The sequence below is a fragment of the Miniopterus natalensis genome, chromosome 1 (assembly GCF_054644295.1).
Source record: "Miniopterus natalensis isolate mMinNat1 chromosome 1, mMinNat1.hap1, whole genome shotgun sequence".
In the NCBI taxonomy this organism is placed as follows: Eukaryota; Metazoa; Chordata; class Mammalia; order Chiroptera; family Miniopteridae; genus Miniopterus; species Miniopterus natalensis.
The window spans coordinates 173,975,761-173,992,578 of record NC_142081.1 but is presented as its reverse complement, the minus strand read 5'-3'; the positions used below and the strand labels follow the sequence as shown (position 1 = coordinate 173,992,578).

The 16,818-nt window shown below is 39.8% G+C and overlaps 1 protein-coding gene across 2 annotated transcripts in view; it reads left to right on the top strand.

Moving 5' to 3' along the window:
• DCUN1D4 (defective in cullin neddylation 1 domain containing 4) overlaps positions 1-16,553 on the top strand; it is a 61,403-nt gene extending 44,850 nt beyond the window's left edge. Inside the window, exons 8-11 of one of the 2 annotated variants that reach the window (XM_016207002.2) lie at positions 1,374-1,482; positions 13,393-13,497; positions 15,558-15,660; positions 15,753-16,553. In XM_016207002.2, coding sequence (XP_016062488.1) covers positions 1,374-1,482; positions 13,393-13,497; positions 15,558-15,660; positions 15,753-15,808 — 373 coding nt within the window. In that variant the 3' untranslated portion in view covers positions 15,809-16,553. The remainder of the gene's footprint in view (positions 1-1,373; positions 1,483-13,392; positions 13,498-15,557; positions 15,661-15,752) is intronic. The other variant, XM_016207009.2, reaches the window with a different exon arrangement.
• Positions 16,554-16,818: the final 265 nt, after the last annotated feature.

Genomic DNA, 16,818 nt, shown 5'->3' with positions numbered 1-16,818 from the left:
CATTTGAAAAGCTTGAATATTGCCGGTGAAAATGGGAACTCTTGGTTCTCATTTTTAAGGGCTAGATATTACAAACAAAATTAGTATGTAAAAATAACCAATTAGTCTACTTCCTTAGGAAAAATAAACAGTGTGTCACTTTCCTGTAAAAATAGGTTATCATCACCAGGGCTCTTTAGAGAAATAGCTGATTTCAAGTCTAAGGCAGGGAAAGTACAAAGTGAGCTGGAATATCTTGTGCCAGAAAGTGAGGACGTGCTTGAAGGCATGTCAGAAGGACACAGGAGCTAGCTTGAAGGGGCCATGGCCCAAATCAGGACAGTTTGTACATCGAAAAGAATAAAGACAGTAGTAGCTTATAACACCAAATAAAAAACAAAAGTTCTTAATTCCCAAAATAAGAAAAGTGGTGAGTAGAGCTTTTCTTTATAGAAGAATTCCAGCCAGTAAGTGTAGAAGCATGATAGAGTTGGAAAAATCACCATTTTGCATCTTCAAATGTAAAATCAATTCAGGCAGGTATAATCAGTGAGTGGATGGCAGAATCGAGGAAGGTTGTTGAGGAACAGGATTCAGAGTCTCAGGATCTCATCCCCCAGATTATGTACTATTCCAGAGGGGATGGTACCTTTACATGGGGAATCTAGTGGACACCACCTTATCGAAATCAATCGGCTCAGTACCACCAGTGATGGGGCAGACTTGTGTGAGCCTCCTCGTGGAGTGCACTGAGAAGGACATCATGTGTAGTGTTCTTATCATACTTGTTTAACCTAAATATAACCACAGAGAAGTTATCTGACAAGTTGAAATTCTTCAAAACAACTAGCCTGATCTCTTTAAAAATGACATTGTCAAGAAAGAAAAAAGGTGGGACACCCTTCGTAGACTAAGGAGATATGACAACTAAAAGCAGTGCACGAACCTTGATTGGATCCTGGATTGAAAAAAAAGCAGCAGCTTTAAGGAAAATTGGGGGAACAGTTGGGAAATTGACAATGTGAGTTGTATATTAGCTAAGAAAGTTAGCATTGGTAGAAAATTAAGAGTGATGATGGTATTTAAGTGTTAGGGATGTCATTAGTTGGCAACTTGCTTTCAAATGGTACAGAAAAAAAGTGCATGTATGTGAGAGAGCACAAGTGTAACAATGTTTATTGTGAACCGAGGTGATGGATATATGGGTGCTTATTTACTCTTCAACTTCTGTACATTTGAAATTTTTTTAAATAAAAAGTGTAGGAAAAATAGGTCATCATGGATGTGTTACAACTCCAGAGTTTTTATTCTGTCTTTTGGTATTGTGTTTTATATTACTGCCCCAATTAAGAAAAAAACTCAGGTTATAATTTGCCTTTATTCTGTTTTTCTAGATGTGATACAACAGAAAAACTCAGAAATACTTTGGATTACTTAAGATCATTATTAAATGATTCTACAAACTTTAAACTTATTTACAGATATGCGTTTGACTTTGCACGGGTGAGTTCTCTGGAGCCTATCCAGATGTTTCCCTCCTCCCTCCCCCTTTTGATTGCCTTGTGAGGTTTGTTTTTACATATGACAGCAAAGAAGTTAAGTAAGTTACCCCCAGGACACTAGTTAGAATTTCTTTCTACATGTATGCTTTCTAAACTAACTGATTCTGCGCAAAAAACAGAGTCTGTTAGCAGAAAGCTGTAATGGAAGACCTTTAATGGTTCTTGCGATTGTCTTAGACATAATTTGTGAATGGGCATGTAATAGACACTGTTCTAAGTATCTCTTAGATAAGCTTGGAAAAGCACCTCGCGAAACAACAAGCCTTCACCCATTGAATTTATTGGAATAAGCTAGTTATATCTAATCTATTTTTACTTTGAGTGCTATATTGTATTTGGAAATCATTTGACTCTTTTTTTTTAAGAATTTCAGGCCTAACCTAATTTCAATGAACATTATTCATACATGATTTCTAATCATTTTGAAAAGTGATCATATTGTTACATAGTGAACCAGGTCCAAGTATGTGACAGTGGTTCTGTTGGAGTGAGATAGGTCTTATTTTTCAGCCTAATAAGCATAGGTAGAATTCTGGGGCACTAGTTGGCATTGTGTTCATTCATACACAATCCACAGCTCATACAATTACACTTTATTCAAGAATGGTGTTTTCTGTTACGTTTGTGTGTTTAGTAGATTCAGGCTTTCTTGATTGATTGCGTTTTATAATGAATTTTTTATTAAAGCAGAAAACTCAGTGACAAATGATTTTTTCCCCCCGTACCACCATGCTGACTTTTTCACACTTTACCTGTTTGGCTCTGCCAGTGTGGCACCAAAGATTTTTTTTGTTGATAAATTCTGGTGCATATACTATATTACATTAGTAGTTTTCTGTGGTGTCCTCATTTGTGAATTTTTGCATTATTGCAACCTTCAAATAAAATGACAACATGCATGAAAATTCATATGTGTTAGAAATTAGATGGTAAAATTCATCTATAGTGTTTTACTAAATGGCACTTGCATAATTACATATAGGAGTTGTTTGCTAGATGCTTTTAGAATAGATGCATAGTTTCTAGGATTAATTTTTTTTTTTACATGAGATTTTATTTTCCTTCCATAGTCAGCTGTTTCTTATTGTATGGGTGAAAATTTGTTTGGAAGCATTATACCTAGAAAATAAGGCTTATTTTCTAACTTCCCTGTTTGGGGGTCAAATTTTCTCACGTGTCCACTGCTTTAGACCCAGGTTCCACTTTACTCCTCCCTGGCCTCCCATCCCATCCCCCGTCAGTCTCCTGATGGCTCCCTTGTTCGCCTCTCCTTGGTGCTTCTCCCCCAGCCTCACTAGTTGAGGCCCTTGTTGCTTCTTGCCTGCACTGCCTTATTTCCACATTCTTCTCATCCAGCATTCACGGCAGTAGGGTGTCAGTTCATTTTCCTTCAGCCCCAGGGTCTCTCGGCCACCCTCCAGCTCACAGGAGCCTTCGGTACCTTCCCCCTGCCTTGTGTCATGTAGTGCTTCACCCTGTGTGTGGTGCAGTTGCTTCCACAGCAACTCCGAGTGACAGGATGCTGTCAGTCTACTTCAGAGGAGGAAAGTGGGCCTCAGAGAATGGAGAAATTGGACCATGGTCCCATTGTTAATCAACAATAGACCCAGGACTCACCCAGGTTCTGGCTCCAAGTCTAGTCTGCAAGTCACTCCAGGCCCTTACAATCGAGTCCTAAGCTTCCTCTCTTCATATGGGGCCTGTGGTGCATGCCTGTCTAATGAAGTTGAATTAGCTGTTCATTGAACCTGCCACCTGCCTTTTTGGCCTTTCTGTCTTTGTCATGCTGGACCTCTGGCTAGAGCCCTGGTTGTACTCACACAGCTCTCTGCATTGTTAGGCTTCTAAGCCCAAGCCACACGCTTCCACTGTCACAGCCTGGCCTGCTCCTGCTTGTCCTGGAGGGGTCTGTGTCTTCACTTACAGAGTGCTCCTATCTCCTCTAGCTTGGCTTTGGAGTTTAGGTAAAGGCCTTAATTTTATCTGCCAGATTAAGGGACTACATGTTTTTTTTCTAGGTATCCTCAGTAGCAGCCAGCAGAGTTCTTTGCTTTTAAGGGAGGATCAGTAAATATCAGTGAATTAAGCTGTCTTACACAATGATAACTAACAGCCACTGTTCAGCTAAATTATGCTGTAAGATAAATTTGTTATCACATCCTTTTTTTGTTTTGTTTAGGAGATATTGTATTTTTATTTACATTCAGTTAAAAATATTTTGCAGTTTCCCTTGTGATTTTTTTTTTTAGCTCATTGGTTATTTATTAGTGTGTTGTTTGTGTTCTTTTCTAAGTTTTTAGGATTTTCCTAGTGATCTTTTTATTATAGATACCTTGGTTAATCCTGCCGTGGTCAGAAAACATACCCTGTATAATTTAAGTCCCCTTAAGTGCGTGGAGGCTTGATTTATAGCCCAGAATATGGGCTGCTGCAGTGGATGCTTTATGTGTCCCAGAAAGAAGGAGCACTGTGCTGCTGCTCGGTGGAGAGTTCCATAAATGTCAGTTAGGTCAGGCTGGTGGATAGTGTTGCTCAGTCTTCTATACCCTTACCGATTTCTGCCCAGCCGTTCTATCAGTCACTGAGAGGGATGTTGAACTCTCCAACTATAATATTTCTCCTGTCACTTCTACCATTATTTTTGTTTCCTGTATTTTGATGCTCAGATATAAGGTTGAGATACGCTTTGTATTGTTATGTCTTCGTGAAGAATTGACCCTTTAGCATTATGAAAGTCTATATCTCTGGTAATAGTACTTGTTCAGAAGTGTCTGGCCACTCCAGCTTTCTTTTGATTAAAGCCTGCAAGATATGTCTTTTCCATCCTTTTATTTTTAACCTGTTTGTGTCTTTATATTTAGTGTGGGTTTCTTATAGATAACATATAGTTAGGTCTGTCTGACATTATCTGTCTTGGGATGCTTGAACCCTTTACATTTACATTTACTATAATTATTGGTATGGTTAACTTTACAACTTCTATCTTGCTATATCCCCCCTCCCCTCTCATTTGTCCCATCTGGTTTTTGTTCATTTTTTCCTCTTCATGACTTCTTTTAGATTGAATTTTTTTTTATGATTTCATTTTATTTCCACTATTGCCTTGTTAACTATATCCCTCTGTTTTATTTTTCTTATGGTTGCTGTAGGCTTTACAGTATCTAAATTTTCACACGTTTTCTTCAAATAAGAATATACCACTTCATTATAACGCAAGAACCTTTATAGCAGGATGCTTTCATTTTGCCCTCCTGTACTTTTTGCTGCTGTTGTCATACATTTTTATACGTAAGCTGGAAATCTCATATTAGTTATTTCAGGCTGTTATTTCAGAGACTGAGCAGTTTATAAACAACAAAAGGCACCGACAGATTAGATCAGATATCTGCTGAAAGGCCACTAGCTGTGACCTCACAGTGTCGAAAAGGAGCAGGGATCTGCCTGGGATCTTTTTCATTAGAGCACTAACCCACATTCGTGAGGGCGGAACCCAACCTGAGAGGTTAGGATATTGACATGAATTTTGGAGGGACACAAACATTAGACCATAGCATATGTATTTTTTTATTTTGGTAAAAATGTCTTTTATATTTACCCAAATATATGTCATTTCTGTGCTCTCCATTTCTTTTGTATAGTTATAGATTTCTTTCTGCTATCATTTGCCTTCTGTCCCCCAAATTTTCTTTTAACATTTGTCATAGTACAGATCTGATGATGATGAATTCTCTAAGCTTTTGTTCTGCCTTCAATTTAGAAAGGTACTTCTCTGGATAAAAGATTCTAGGTTGGTCAAATATTCTTTCAGCACTTTAATGAGACCTCTCTGTTGCCTTCTGTCTTTGGTAACTTCTGATAAGTCTGATGTTCATTATTCCTCTGAACGTAATGCCTTGTTTTCTGGCTGCTTTTATTCTCTTCACTACTTTTCCCAAGTTGATTACAAGGGACTTTGGCATAATTTTCTTTTTTTTTTAATCCTCACCCGAGGATATTTTTTCCATTGTTTTTTGGAGAGAGAAACATCGATGTGAGAGAGACACATTGCTTGCTTGCCTCCCACATAGGGGATCGAGCTGCAACCGAGGTACGTGCCCTTGGGCAGAATTGAACCCAGGACCCTTCAGTCCGTGGGCTGATGCTCTAATCACTGGGCAAAACTGTCCAGGGCAGGCATAATTTTATGTTTTTTCTGGTTAGGGTTTGTTGAGTTTCTTGGATCTGTGGGCTTATAGTTTGTATTAAATGGGGAAATTTTTCAACTGTTGTTTCTTTCAGTATTTTTTTCTGTTCTTCCCCTATTCTTCTTCTGGGAGTTCAGTTATATCTGTTAGATGCTTGTCCCACGGGCCCCTGATGCCATGTTTAGTTTTTTTCAGTTTTTCCCCCCTTTCTGTTTCCTTGGTAGTGTTTATTACTATGTCTTCTAATATTAATCTGCTCTTCTGCAGTGTCTAATCTGCTGTTAATCCTAGCCAGTATAGTATATTTTTCATTTCAGATACTGTTATTTTTCATCTGTAGAAGTTCCATTTGGGTCTTTCTTTGTTTTTTGTTCCATTTCTCTCTCCATCATAATATTTTCTTCCACCTTCTGGGACATTCAGAACATATTTCTAGCAAGTGTATTAACAGTGTTGTCTTCACATTCCATCATCCCTGCCATTTCTGGGTCTCTTTTTGTTGGTTAATTTTTATCTTGACCATGAGTAATATTTTATAGCTTCTTTGCGTTACTAGTAGTTCTTGTTTTTTTTTAATTGGATGCTGGATATAATAAATTTTATGTTGTTGGTTACTGGGTCTTCTTGTATGCCTTTAAATAGTGTTGGATTTAAATTTTTTTCTGGTACATAAGTTACATAGAATTAATTTGATCCTTTGAAAGGGCTGGTCCTGAGCAGCCTTCAGCCTTTAGCCCCACTCGGAAAGCAGTACCCTTCTGAGGGTTCTACTACCCTAAGCCCTTGAGCATTTATGAGATCTTTCCACTCTGGCTGGTGGGAATCCGAACTGATCCCAGCCCTGTGTGAACTCTGGGGATTCCTGCTTACTCTTTTGCAGTGGTCTTTCTCTGGGCTCGAGCAGTTTCCTCCACATATGCACAGATAAGTCCTCAGTCACAGATTGGGGACACACTGTAGAGCTCCAGATTTTTCTCTGTGCAGCTCCCATCTTGCTGGTATTTTGACCTGCAGATTGTAGTTATCTTCACCTCCTCGAACTCTGTCTTTTCCAACTCAGCAAGGCCACTGGGCTCAGTTTGGGTTCCCCCTTCCTGTGCTGTGTGGCCTGGAAACCACCTCCACCCAGTAAGCTGGTATCACTGTAGAGCTCACCTTAGGCTTCCTCTTTCTCAGGGGTCATGGTGCTGTGCTTCCTGTTGTCCAGTGTGTGAAAGCCATCATTTCATATATTCCATCCAGTTTTCTGGCTGTTTGAAGTGAAAAGGGGAAATCTAATTTTTCTAACTCCACCTTGAGTAGAAGCAGAACTCAGCTTTTTATCTTTCCAATTTCTTTTCTACTAGAAAAATGAGTCCTAGAGGTAGTAACTTATAATTAACATAGCAGACCTTTGAAAATCAAACTTGTAATGGAATTAAACTTTTCGGTAGTTATAATATCCTAAATATTCAAAGTAACAATGGCATATGTTAAATATTATGCTTTAATATGCTAGGAAAGAAACTATAGTACAATACCAGGAAGTGATCAAATGACCCCTTTAACATCTCTGCACCCAGATTATAATTCTAAGGGAGTAATCATATTTTTCTTCACCGTCACACTTTGTAGCCAATTAAAAACAGCACTTGGCTATCAAGTTATATTATTTTTCTCCTAATTTTACTTTGACTTGAACTTATTTGTAGTGTTACGGGTATCATAGACTTATGAAACTTTGCAGCTGACAGAAACCATAAGAAGCCATCTGGTCCAGTCTTGTCACTATGCAGATGGATAAACAGCCAGAGAGAAGGGGCTAACACGTCCGAGCTCTGCCCCTAAGGTGCAGGCCAGTGTCCTCTCCACAGGGGCACCCCACCTTCCCTGACTTACAGCTGTCAGCATCCTATGGGATCTTGTTAGAGGAAGATGGTGGGATATAAATTCAAGGGCTGAAATGGCCAGTTCTCTCATGCAAGTAGAATTTTATCTCAGTATGTTTATATGTAGGGTTTTCTCCCCTATGTAAATTTTACTTACTATATAAACAAAAATTGTTATATTAATTCCTTTAAATAAAAGAGCCATTTTTTTTTTTCCTTGATTCCTCTTTTTGAAAGGACCTGGAGAGATTAAGATTGGACAGAGAGAATGAGATAAAAGACTAAGTACAGTAATTTTTTGTTGATCTGGGAATAGTTGTTGACCATCAGTTAAGTTTGATTTTTCTCCATTCTCTGAGTCAGAGGCCAGGCACTATGCTGAAAGTCATGGGGGAGTTGACACTGGATTTTGAGAAGGATAAATGCTGGGCTGAGAGAGGCCCTGGTAGCAGCAGCATCTTGGCCTGGCCAAGAGCAGACACCATGAATTCATGGTGATGCTGCTCTTGGATTCTGTTCTAATGGTGTGGTCCAGCCTCGATGCAGGAAGGAGAGAGTAATGAGATGGACTGGGAGGGAGAAGTGTGTGGGCTTGGAGGGCAGAGGGGAGTCGAGAGGAGCCCCTTCCTAGAGTGATGGAGATGGATTGAGATGGGTCAGCGAAGGTAGGAGAAGCTGCTAGATGGAGAGAAAGGAGGCCTGCAAGGTGAGGAAGAAGGAATGGCAGTGAGCAGGACTCTGGGAGCTTTCTCGGTGGGGAGGGGTCTTTGCTTTCGCACTCCTTGAAATAAAGCTTTAAGAAGGTGTAAGCAGGGCTTTCTGGAGGCAAAGCCAGGCCGTCCCTTGATGCACTCACTTCTCCAGCACTAGGTACCAGTGCTTCTATTTGCCATCTCTGAGGAGGTATTGGAAGATGAAAGAGTTCACACTTGTTAAAGTTAAGGCTTCCTCTTTCTAGGTAAAACAATAGCTCAGTCACTTCTATTTAAACTAGAAATTATTATGGATGTTATTCATAGAATTTGCTAGGGAAAATTTACTGGGTCTTGTGTTCATCAGAGGATCCACCAGACTAACCTCAGCCTGTCATGACCATTTTCATTCATGTCCTAACAAGTCAGTTTCTTCTTAACTACTATGCTTGTTAATGTATTTGTTTCCCTCTCCACACAACTCCTGAAATACACCACACACACACACACACATGCACCTCTCTACATTTTCTCATATTTTCATTGTAAACTACAAAGAAAAGAGAGAAGGTAGGTTAGGTGAGGACACGAGTAGGAAGAATATGTAGTCATCGGATCCCAGGTCCGTTATCCTGAAAACCTTGTCAGTTTTATCTTTAAGATTACTCTTTGTTCATAATGTATGTTAATGTTGAATCACTCTGTTTTACACCTGAAACTAATATAATATTGTATGTCAATTATACCTCAATTAAAAAAATTACTCTGGTTATTGCAGACACAGATTTGCTCTCCAGTTACTTGTAGAGCTAATTGGACTGTATGTGAGTTTATATTTAAACCTCTCTTCCTCATTACTTCTCAGGGAAGTGAGATGGTACACAATGAAGGTTTGGAATCAGACTTCCCAGTTCAAGTCCCAGCTCTACCACTTAATAACTATCATTTTAACCCCCTTTGCCTCAGTTTTCTTATTTATTAATTGGGGATAATAATAATGCCTATCCTAAAAGGGTTAGTGTATTAAATGAATTTAAGTATAAGGTACTTGGAACAATTTCTGACTCAGATTAAATTCTCACTAAAATTTAACCAGAGAATTAGAAATGGTTGTTGAATTATTACTCATATTGCTTAGGTGTCTGCAAACCTCGTTATTTTCCAAGAGAGATGCTTAGTAAGAGAATCTGTACCAAATAAAACGATGAGGAAAGACTGTGCCCTTTGGCAGATTTTTTTCTTTTGTTAAGGAAATGTCAATAGTTAAGCTTAATGAATTACCTTGCAAACATTGTGATCTGTAAATAACTCTGGGTAAGTTCTAAGAGCATAATTCTTTAGATTCATTTTTCCCAGTGGGACGATACTCTTGGGTTTTATGGCTTGTGTGGTTTTTTTCTTTTTAAATATATCTTTATTGATTTCAGAGAGAGGAAAGGAGAGGGAGAGAGAGAAACATCAATGATGAGAGAGTCATTGATCGGCTGCCCCCTGCACACCCACGACTGGTGATCGAGGCTGCAACCCGGGCATGTACCCTGACTGGGAATCGAACCCCAATCGCCTGGATCCTAGGCTGATGCTCAGCCACTGAGCCACTCCCAGCCTGGCTGTGTGGTTTTTTTCAATGTATATTAAAAGGAAAAAACTCAGCTCCCATTCAAATAACTGATTGACTAAATTTTCAGTAAACTGAGTCACATTACTTAAGATTCGAGTTAGAGCTCTCTGTTTTTACCTTGTGTTTGTTGACTTAGGTAGCTGTGTTAAAGAAGGGACTGCATTTTCTCTATTTTTTGTAATCCCTGTGGTATCAGATGGAATTCTGTGATGTATGTCATAGGTCTTCATTTTAGTCCTTTTGATTTCACGTGCCAGTTTCTGACTTGGTTGTCACCGTTTATGTTGGTGAATCATGGTTTTTTTTGAGTCCAACTAGTTCTTGAAAATTTTAGGAATATTTTTTTTCCTTTTGAAGATTTTTTTCTTTATAATTTTAATAATTAAATGTTCACCTTTCACATACAAGTCCTAAGCTATCAAAGCTTTGTGAAAATTGGAAATGGGTCACCTGTAGTACTTGGGGGCCTCTGACTAGCATATCTGGATACCTAGATAGTTAAGGATTTCATTTTTATGATACCATTTATATTTGCTTATATATAGTTACCTATTTGTTTCAATTATTGTTTCTTAAGCCATTTGTGCCATTTAAAGAAAAAAATGCTTAATTTTCACATATCATAGGAAGACTTATACTGGAACAGTGTTACATAAACAAAGGCAGTAATTTTTTTTTCATATTAGAACTTCAAATCAGACCTTAATAAAATGTCAATATTCTGTACATTAGCTGTTACTAGTCTTTAGCTGGAGGAGTGCATTTATTCCATATACAAAACATAACTTCTTAGAATATTCAGAGTAGGATCCTTTGGTTTTATAGCTGCACCACTGAGAGGCCTGATCTGATGTAAATTAAAATTTATGAAATACATACCAACACATCTTGAGTCAAGAGGTGAGCACAGAGAAGAGTTTCATTTCCTCTTTGAACTTGATGGGCCTGCTGGGGGTGCTGATTGACTCTTGAGAGCCTGTCTCAAGGTTCTTTCTGCTTAGATGGACCTGGGAGCAGTTGTCTACTGTGATTTCTTGCGAGGAGCTTCTGGATGGCTTTGCTGTACTCTCTGAATTAGTTATGGTGATCATCATTTTTTAAACGCCCTGCTTCATAGCATCCTGGGAGATTCATTTTACTTTTAATTGGGAACTCCCTGGCAGAGAATGCTGTTAGGATCATTGCTGTCAGAGAACCCATGGGCGTGTCTCCATTTTGATATCCAGTAGCTTTTTGTTGTGGGGTCTCTCGACTGTTGTTCCCAGGAATTCTGAGTGTTTCCAGTTACGGACATTTGCATGTAGCCTCAAATCTACCCACAGGCAATGTTGGTTACCGGTGAGATGCCACTGTTCAGATCTTGAGTGCATCCATAATATCTCTCTCTTATTTGCTAGGCAGAAGATGGTGTTAGTGATTGCGAGCTGCCGGCTGGCACCCTTGCAGAGCAGGAGTGAGTGAGTGCTGTTCAGCTTCCGGTCCTGTGAGTCTGATGCCTTTCCTCCCTGTCTGGGCATCACTGCCAACCAAACACATACATCGAAGTCCTTCATGATCATCAGTTTGTCAGATGATTATATTGTTGCAGAGTCTTGTCCAGGTCTTTTGTATCTTTTTTTTCTTTTTGTCACCTTGGTGTATGTCCATTGTGATGGGGACATAGGTGTTGATGATGTGGGAAAAAGGCACAGTATGTATCATGGCAAGACCAGTGATTTCAGGTTTAGTGAATGATTACAAACTTTTCCAAGGGAAAGCTTTTCCCAAGTGCCAGTGCCGTCAGCCCGGTGCTACGTGGGCTGTTGTTCAACTTTGGCCCAGCCCTGCGGTGCCACGTGTGTTTTCAGCAGCTGACTCATTTTTCATGTGGATTGCTTTATAGAATGGTGTGCTGGCGCCGTCTGCCATGCCTCTGTCACGGGTAAGAGGAAGTTTTCCATTTCTTGCACAGTGTATCACAGAAGTAGAAGCCTTTGAAATGCAGCGAACCAGTGAGGCTTGGTTGGCAAAAGGTGGACAGTCTCTAGAGTACCTTTCTCTTGTCCTCCCCTCCAGGACTAAGGCTGTGGCCCTGAGCAGGGTGCTCTGCATGGTCCAGACAGGCAGAGAATGCTGTGGGAAGGAGGCCCTCCCTGTTGGCATTGAACTGTGGGATCGGGGAGCCCCCCACTAGACATAAGTTGTGTGGCCTGTTAACAGAGAAGGGTGATGCGGAGCTACCTGACCTGGTCTGTTGGTGAACGGTCGTTAGGTTGTATGACCGGGACCAAAGGACAGACCTAGTGCACATCTTTCCGTATCTTCATCCACTGTGTTTGCTGTTGAGTGAGGCCTTACCTTTGCTGTGTTTAAATCCTTCGCTTTTAAATTCAGTGTCAAGGCCAGAAGTCTCCGTGTACTGAAGAGCACTTCACCGTCCGAGTCGGTGAGGTAGTGCTGCATTTCAGCGGGAGACGCGCATGGCTGCGTGGGCTGCTGCGGTGGTCACGGCGTCATCCCTTAGTGTGGCGAGCATTTAGACTCCCCTGCAAGCGCGGTAGCCGGGAGCTCTCCCTCTGTAGGAGCGGGCTTCTGCAAATTTCCACGGGAGCTGAGCTGTCACGTGGAGGCTGGCTTTGGCTGTGTGTCTGGTTACGGCTTATGGCCCCGGGTCCTCTGTCCCTTCACATAGAAACTCCCCATTTGTAGTTCCGAAAGGAGAATTTGTTAGCAGAGAATGAGAAATTAGGACCCTAGTTGCAAATATAAGTGGATGAGCTTCATCTGCCCGTTTCAGGTTTATGTACTACTATTTTTCTGGTTTCTTTATGAAATGTTGTCTTTCACTCGGTTACTAGTTAGGGGTATTCTGCTAGGAGATTTCACATCCAACAAGTCCAAGGTAAGAAGACTAATAGACTGTTACCTCCCAGAGAGGGTGGGTGAGTACACCCCCTTACTTGGAGAGAATCTCCAGCGCCCCAGCATTTATTGTGAGCTGATTTTAATGCCAGTGTTTTCAGGTACAAGAAAAACAACTCAACGAAATAAATTGTTAGAAAAATAATATTTTCCTGATTCCTAAGCATGGAAATCAAAACCTTTAAACTCCATTTAGTTAAACTTTGGGCTTTGGGGTGAGCAGTTATGATTTTGGTAATTATCATAAATGTCAAACAGCAAGTGATTGAGTTACAGATTTTTATTTATCCTGTGAAATAATGGTAGATACTGTTACTACATAACTAATGGATTTTGCATCAGGGTGATCATTCAATTGACATGAATCTTCCTGCCAGTATGTTTATGTAGTACCTGAGTGAGCAAACCTCCATTGTGTTTGCCTGCCTCCCTTCCCCCATCTTAGTCAAGACCCAGGGATTTTATGGTGTATGATAAATGGTCGAGCTGCTTGCTAATGTCTTGCTGACATGAAATAGAAATTTGGATGATTGGAATTTATTATTTGGGGCATCTGGCTCATCCTTGTTTTTGTTTGTTAAACAGGAAAAGGACCAGCGCAGCCTAGACATAAACACTGCCAAGTGCATGTTGGGACTGTTATTAGGAAAAATCTGGCCCCTTTTTCCAGTTTTTCACCAGTTCTTAGAGGTACCAAATTGTTATTTTATGGAATGTATTTTTGCTTGCTTAGAACTACCAAGTATACTTTATTTAACTATTTTATGTAATTTTCTGTTTGTTATACTTCTCTGCCTATAGGAATTATGGTGGCATAACTGCTGTCAATCAGCAACTCCTGTTCTCTGCGGGCATCTGTGTGAATTTAATACTGTGTTGCATCGCTCCCAGTACAAATCCATCAGAAACAGCTACAACTCTGTGCTTTGCTCTCCTCTCTCGTCACCATTTTAAAGGCTTTACTTTTGTTCAGATTTCCTGCTCCTTATAACAATAGTAAAACAAGATTTACTCTCCTCTGTGGCTTTAGGTGAATTTTCACTTTTATTAAGCAGAGATTAAAAAGTAGACGTCGGCCTTCTTGTTAAAAGAAGTGTGTAATGTAGTCATCTTTACTCTTATCTCCAAGCAACTTGAGGACCTTGAATCAATCTAAGCGTTAGGCAAACTGACAGAATCTGCTTTAGTTTAAATTTCCTTCACTTTGTGTTAGAAACAATCCAGCACTTTACCTCATCATTTGTTGCTTTAAGGATGAATAAAAACTTTGAGCTACTGGCTATGAGGAGCTGGTTTTGATGCAGTGAGATAGTGTAGGAGTTGGAAGTACTTGAGATGTAAGTGTGAGTTAGTAGGTTTGTCATATATAGATAGCATCCTTCTTGTCCTCCAGCCCCAAACTCCCTCTTTTTTCCCCTTTGCCCCAAACCCTTTTAAAAAATGTTCTTCGCATGAAAGGATGAGGGTGTTGGGTCTTTGAGAGATTCCTGGACCTTTCCCGGACTCCAGCTTCGCTCTTGAAATAATCCTTCTTACGACTTTATGTAATTGTCTGGAAGAACTTCCAACTGATACGATTCTTTGAGGACTGTTACTAAAAAGTTCTTGTAACGCTGCTAGCTGGAACTCCTCAAGAAAGGTATAAAAACTAGTTTTAATATAAGAAGTATTTCTTTATTCCTCTGATAATCCTGTGAAGTGTTAGCTCTATTTGGAAGCTGAGTAGAAACAGGTTCTTGCTCTGAGAGAGTTTAGTGGATTTGAGCCTGAGTGTGAAGGATTCTTTAGCGGAAGTCCTTGCCGCAAGCCAGTTCGACTCTGCACAGTTCCAGGAGCCTCACCAACTGTCTTAGTGACTGGTTCTTGCTTTTAGTTGCTTAGAAAGTGAAACATCTAGTCTGCTTTGTTCTCTTTCTTATTTGCATTTTTCTTTTAAAAGGAGACAGTAATTTTTTCATTTTTAGCTTTTCTTGTGTTTGCACCCTCAAAACTATTGGCTCAACTCTCTTTGGTTTTTGTGTGCTTGTATTGTTTTCTAGTATATCTGATATTAGTGGTTAGGATTTAAAAATTGTTGGATCTGGCTTTTATTTTCAAATCTTCATACAAGAATACTGTATTTTAAAATACACAAATGGCATATTTCTTGTCTGAGAGGAATAGAAAACTACTCCATGGCTATTCTGATTACTTTTATGACCAGATTGAAGTTTTGACTTATTAGAACAGTAATTTCTTCAATGGCTAGAGCACATAGTCTGAGCCCTCTGGTCAGGTTGCCACTGCTGGGTGTGCTTTAGCTCACAGCTTGGCACAGAGCATCCTGGCCATTTCAGGACTTCTTCATGGAGCTACTCTTTATTTAGCGCTTGCTGTGTGCCAAGCGTGAATGAAGGACTTTACATAAATTACCTAAGTTATCTCTTAATCCTTGCAGCATCTCTGTCAAGTAGACATTATTCCCATTTTATATAAAAGGGCTTTTACAGGCTAGAAATTTCACTTCTAGGGGTATAAAATTGTGTTTCTTTGATGTGCGTTTCATTTTGTGTGGGCCCCGTAATATTTTGTAAGGAAAGTTGTCGTCTTAAGCTCTGCCCCTGCGCTCTCCCTGTCTTCCTAGACGGGTGCTCACACACCAGATGGGCGGAGTTCACCTTTATGAACTGTGTTAAGTCGATTCGTACAGCAATTGAAGCGTCACATTTGTTAATTGTGTCAGTAATTCCTGTTACTTTTCCCTCCATCAGCAATCAAAATACAAAGTTATTAACAAAGACCAGTGGTGCAATGTGCTAGAGTTTAGCAGGACAATTAACCTTGACCTCAGCAACTACGACGAAGATGGCGCATGTAAGTACGTAGCTGGGCCCCCTTCCCTGCGCGGCATGCTCGCGCGTCCTTGTTGTAAAAGCCTGAACCATCTGTTTTCTCTCTCTCTTCAGGGCCAGTTTTGTTGGACGAGTTTGTGGAGTGGTATAAAGACAAGCAGATGTCCTAGGACTTGACTCATAGCAGCTCGAGAGTCGCTGTTACCACAGTTCTGTCAGCCATTAGCCATAAATTGCTGTTCGTATCAAAGCGCATGCTGCTTTTCTTGCACTGTCTCCCTTTTGCAGGGACGTTTTTGGTGTTTGCTATTGAATGGCCAGCTCTGCCTGCTGAGTAGCATTGTTCTCTTGGAAGGCTGCTTTTGCAGTTTGTATTTACACTACAGATTGGTGAATTTGCCAACGTCCTCACTGTGATTATGTGTATATTGCTGTTTAAATTTTGTATATGTGTATAAAAAGAAAAAGCTTCACCTAGAGATTATTTCTGCAAAAATGTATTGTAAAAATAATTTTTGTGGCATATTTCTAGTCCCTTTTTTCAGATGAACCAATTATACTTTATTTGGTCTCAAATGTAGCATTTCAGAAAACAAGACAGAAGAATTTTACCATAAGTAAATGTTGCCAGAATTCACCTTATTGTTCAAGAGGCCAACTTTTGGAAGGAGGTGGGAGTTACTACTTTGCAGAGGCATATGCCAAATATAATTTGGTTTACCTGAATATTAGCATTTTTAAATGATGAGACTTACAATTATTTGAACATAGAGACATGTACCATGTCACCGATCATTTCCACCATGCAAGGTTTAGGTTTTTATTTTCTAATGTTAAGAAGCTGTAGTGATTTGAATATAGGTACAAATGAACAAATTAAAATTGCACCTTTTTTTAATAGAACGGTTATAAACTTATACTTTCTTCAGTGGTTTTCCTTTGTCTTTTGCTTTCTTCTCGTTAGTGTTTGGCCTGCTGATGCCTCTGTGCTATTCTCAGTAAAGTTAGTTTTGCCTCCTCCATGGAAACCCGATGGTTTGCTGGCGTTTTCTAATTGCAGAGCAGTGTTTAGTTGTGGCTTGGATTTTTAGTTAAACTTTCATGGTGTCGAATTTTCTAGTTTTTTGGAAAAAGAGCTCTATTGTAAGTGAGGTGTTTTGTTTCGTTTTCTTTCCTTGTT